Source organism: Aptenodytes forsteri, unplaced genomic scaffold, assembly GCF_000699145.1.
Source record: "Aptenodytes forsteri isolate BGI_AS27 unplaced genomic scaffold, ASM69914v1 Scaffold390, whole genome shotgun sequence".
Lineage (NCBI taxonomy): Eukaryota > Metazoa > Chordata > Aves > Sphenisciformes > Spheniscidae > Aptenodytes > Aptenodytes forsteri.
Genome location: NW_008795631.1, coordinates 109,644 through 113,864, shown reverse-complemented (window position 1 = coordinate 113,864; position 4,221 = coordinate 109,644). Strand labels below are relative to the sequence as shown.

Sequence of the window (4,221 nt, the reverse complement as noted above, 5' to 3'; positions counted from 1 at the left end):
GGGGGGGGGGGTGAACCCCCCTTTAACCCCCCCCACGGAGGCTTCCACACACACCCCCCCCCAGCCCCCCAGGGCCTCCCGTTTACCGAGCTGCTGCGACAGGCACCGGAGGTACTGCCGGCTGTCCTCGCTGAAGGCCTGCAGCAGCTTCACCGCTTGCTGTAGTTCGTCGAGCTGCCAAACCAAAGCCCCCCACACACACACACACAAAAAAAAGATGAAAAACGGCTAAATCCTGACCGGGGGGAGAACGCTCTTCCCCTCCAACAGCCCAGACCCGCTCACCACAAGCTCCATGCAGCTCAAGACCTCCCCCTGGTCATCCAGGATCTTCTGGTAGTCGGGTTTGCTGCCGAGGACTTCGGCCTGAGACGTCCGGAGGTAATTGGGAGGCTCCGCCTGCCCTCCCTTCCTCTCGCACTCCTCCAGCTGCCTGCGAACCAGAAGCCGTCGATCCGTGAGGCAAAGGGCCGACGGCATCATCTAAATCGGTTTCTTTTCAAATCCCAAACGGCTTAAGACGGGGGGGGGGGCAACAATCCAGACCTGGACGTTCCCTCGGCCCTTTCCTGGTAGCGCAGCAAGAGCTGATCCCAGGAGCGACATTCGGCAGCGAACCTGCGGGGCGAGAGGAGAGAACGGGTCCGTACCCCGGGGTATCCCTCTGTAAAGCTCAACTACGGCGCAGGCTCGTAGAAAAAAAACAGCCGAAGAATTAAATACACCCAAAATACCCTCTGGGAAGAGGTGTCCAAACCCGTATTGGGCGTTGAGAGCTTTAGCTCACACAGGCGGTCGACCTTACCTGGCGATGTACTCCTTCACTTGGGCCACTGACTCATCCAAAGCCGAGTCCGGTAAAATCCTAAAGCGCAGATAACATCGTCAGGACGACACAGGGAGATCTATACGTTCCGCACGTATGTCACGGAGGGCGCTGGTGCCTGCTCAGCGCTTACGCAGCCACGCTGAATGCTTAGAATTGCAGAGTACGAAGGAGGAAAGCCTCCTCGGCCTCCTCAACGCCCCCCGAATATTCACTGAACTGCTTGTCTAGTGACGGCATCAGCCCCCCAAATCCTCGCGGCCACGGGCTGTGGGTAAAACCCTGCAAATTTAGATGACTGTAAAGCATCTCCGTAAAGCAAAAGGAGGAAAAAAAAAGGATCGTGGAGTGGTAAGAGTGCTCTGGGTGGGAAGGGCGCTGGTGCCTGCTCAGCGCTTACGCAGCCACGCTGAATGCTTAGAATTGCAGAGTACGAAGGAGGAAAGCCTCCTCGGCCTCCTCAACGCCCCCCGAATATTCACTGAACTGCTTGTCTAGCGACGGCATCAGCCCCCCAAATCCTCGCGGCCACGGGCTGTGGGTAAACCCCTGCAAATTTAGATGACTGTAAAGCATCTCCGTAAAGCAAAAGGAGGAAAAAAAAAGGATCGTGGAGTGGTAAGAGTGCTCTGGGTGGGAAGGGACCTTAGAGCTCATCCCCTTCCACCCCCCTTGCCGCGGGCAGGGACACCTTCCACCAGATCAGGTCACCCGGAGCCCCGTCCAGCTTGACCTTGAACGTTTCCAGGGAAGGGGCAGCCACAACTTCTCTGGGCAACCTCTTCCACTGTCTCGCCACCCTCACAGTAGAGAATTTCCTCCCACTATCTGATCTAAACCCACCCTCTTTCCTGCCACTACGCTCCCCCCATCTTTCCTGTGGGCCCCCCTGAAGGCCGCTCAAAGGTCTCCCCGGGGCTTCTCTTCTCTAGGCTAAACGACCCCAGCTACACGATCCCCCAAATACACGATCCTCGTTATCCGTGTGCATATACCTGTGACTTGTATATATATATTTATGCATTCGTTTTAACAGGCAAAATCTTACTCGGTCCGGCTTTGATTTACGAACCGCTCCCCTCTCCAGATCCTGCGTGTGTACAACGGGATGATACAGTGGGTTTCTCTCCCATTGAAAAGCTTCACACACACACACCCCCCCCCTGCTGGCACAGCTGCAGGGTTATCAGCCTTTCCTCGCTGGCTCCGTTATCGTTGCCTGGATGAGGGAAGCCAGCTAATTAAAACGTGTACATGACCCCAAAGCATTTTGACACAACTGGGTTCGGAAGGTTTCTGCTGGCAGGGCGAGGTCCTCCTACGCGGCAGCGGATGCGTTTTGTGTTCAGGCTACCCCCTTCTCCGGCCCCGCCGCCCCCAAAAGCGATACCGACTCACTGCTTACACTCCACACGGGACGCCTTCGGCGGAGCCCTTACCCTTTAGGGTCTTCTACGCAGCTCTTCAGTGTCCCGTCTCGTTTCAACTTCTGCACGTACCGCTTCAGGTCTTCTGAAACCGAGTGCACTGGAGACGAAGACAAAACAAAACGGGACAAACCAACGCTCGCACCCACTGCCTAGAAAATCACCAGTACCGAGAAACGAAGCTGCTTCCCGACCTGCAGATGCTGCTCCGATTCCTTATCGGAAGGCGTTCTCGTTATTACTTCCACTGTTTCTGAAAGAATAACTCATCTCTGGGGCCACGGTTTACTTCAGCGTGCCCGTTTGCCTTCCCTCCCAGAACCTGTGAGCATCCCAAAAACATCACTCCCGTGTTTTTGGCTGCACCCACCCCTTCTGGAAGACGGCTAGTTTCATTTTGAGAGGATGCGAGGGAAGGGCCGGTATTTTTAAGTTCAGGATTACCCTTGCTGACGCAAACAGCACACCTTACCGTTAGCTTTGAAAGCCTCAGGGCTAAAGCCGTCAGTTTGCTTCAAGACGTGTTCGAGCTTCTGTGCAGAAAACTAAGAGAAGGTAGAAAAGAACGTCTTGGCGCCCTTCCCCGAGAAGTACGACAAAGCCCGTAGGAAGATTCGTTACGGAAGGAGAAAGGAGCCCCTCCTCCCCTCGCACGTATTTCACAACTCGGTTATACAAATCAGAACGTACGTTTAGTGGCAGAAGAAAGGCAAGAGAAAAACAATTCACTTTTTTAAAAGAGAGGACCTTACCTGGAAACTGGACAACAGCAGCACAGAAAGCCGGTCTATCTCCGGCAGATCCAGGCTAATTGATTTGCTTAATTCTGAAAAATCAGAACAAAATTGTTTAAGAACAATTAAATTCACACCGAGCTGCAAACGGCTGGAATGTTCCTGAAAGACACTAAAAGCTGTCGTTGTATAGGAGCGCGGTTTGCAGGATATGGAAGGAGCAGGGAAAAAGAGAGAGAAGCAGAGTTTCTAACAGGGAAAAGTCACACTTAAGGCTCAACCATGGAAATAAAAAGGCAGAGACTGCAAACCACTGGTCTACAGAAGCCGTTAATGCAGCATCTCCTTTTATCCTCAAGTACCTGGACCTCCGAGATCACTGCCAACATGGACGTCAGTGGCTACTAGTTAGGAATAAGGCAATTAGACGGTCGTTACCCTAAAGGTCGTGCCATGAAATTAAATTTCAACTTGCTGCAGGCTGCCCTACAAGTTTCGAGAGAGGCCTTGATAAAGGGAAGAAGCGGAGCGCGTACCAGTGACATCTTGGTGAACAGGAGGCAGAGACTTTCGGCGTTTTGTCCCCTTCAGGCTCGAGCGACACCAAGAGCGACGCTTGGCTTCAGGAGTGGCGACGAGCGGTCTCGGGGACAAGTTAAAAGAACTCAGCGTATGGTCTTTCCTGGGACTGCTTCTCCAGGGAGACAGCCTCTTGGGACTAGGTCCGAGGGGGCTTTTCCTGAGGGTAGGACTTCCGTGGGATCTTTTCCTCATAGCCGCTCCGGCGGTCTCACAGGGACTAAGGTTCTTCCTGCTAACAGCAGTTACGTCCGGTGGCTTTAGGAACTGCTCAGGATCCACTTTCTTCTCTCCAGGGCCAGGATCTGAGAAAACCAGCCACAGGACAGCCTCTTGGGACTAGGTCCGAGGGGGCTTTTCCTGAGGGTAGGACTTCCGTGGGATCTTTTCCTCATAGCCGCTCCGGCGGTCTCACAGGGACTAAGGTTCTTCCTGCTAACAGCAGTTACGTCCGGTGGCTTTAGGAACTGCTCAGGATCCACTTTCTTCTCTCCAGGGCCAGGATCTGAGAAACCCAGCCACAATCAGCACGTTAGCAGGGTCAAGTGAGAGGAAAGGCTCTTTCCCAGGGATTCAGAAGCACCGAACCCGTTCTTCGCGCTTTGCTTTCTAGCTCGGAGCAACAGCAGCGCCGAGGCGCGGCGGCTAGATCAAC

General features: G+C 54.0%; 1 protein-coding gene across 1 annotated transcript in view; it reads right to left on the bottom strand.

Moving 5' to 3' along the window:
• Positions 1-3,869, bottom strand: part of LOC103901568 (kinetochore-associated protein DSN1 homolog) — a 6,419-nt gene extending 2,550 nt beyond the window's left edge. The window contains exons 1-8 of the mRNA XM_009282474.1: positions 3,524-3,869; positions 3,006-3,079; positions 2,726-2,798; positions 2,266-2,353; positions 806-865; positions 547-618; positions 286-433; positions 53-174 (exon numbers count right to left, since the gene is read on the bottom strand). Coding sequence (XP_009280749.1) covers positions 53-174; positions 286-433; positions 547-618; positions 806-865; positions 2,266-2,353; positions 2,726-2,798; positions 3,006-3,079; positions 3,524-3,761 — 875 coding nt within the window. The 5' untranslated portion in view covers positions 3,762-3,869. The remainder of the gene's footprint in view (positions 1-52; positions 175-285; positions 434-546; positions 619-805; positions 866-2,265; positions 2,354-2,725; positions 2,799-3,005; positions 3,080-3,523) is intronic.
• Between the last annotated feature and the right edge of the window lie 352 nt (positions 3,870-4,221).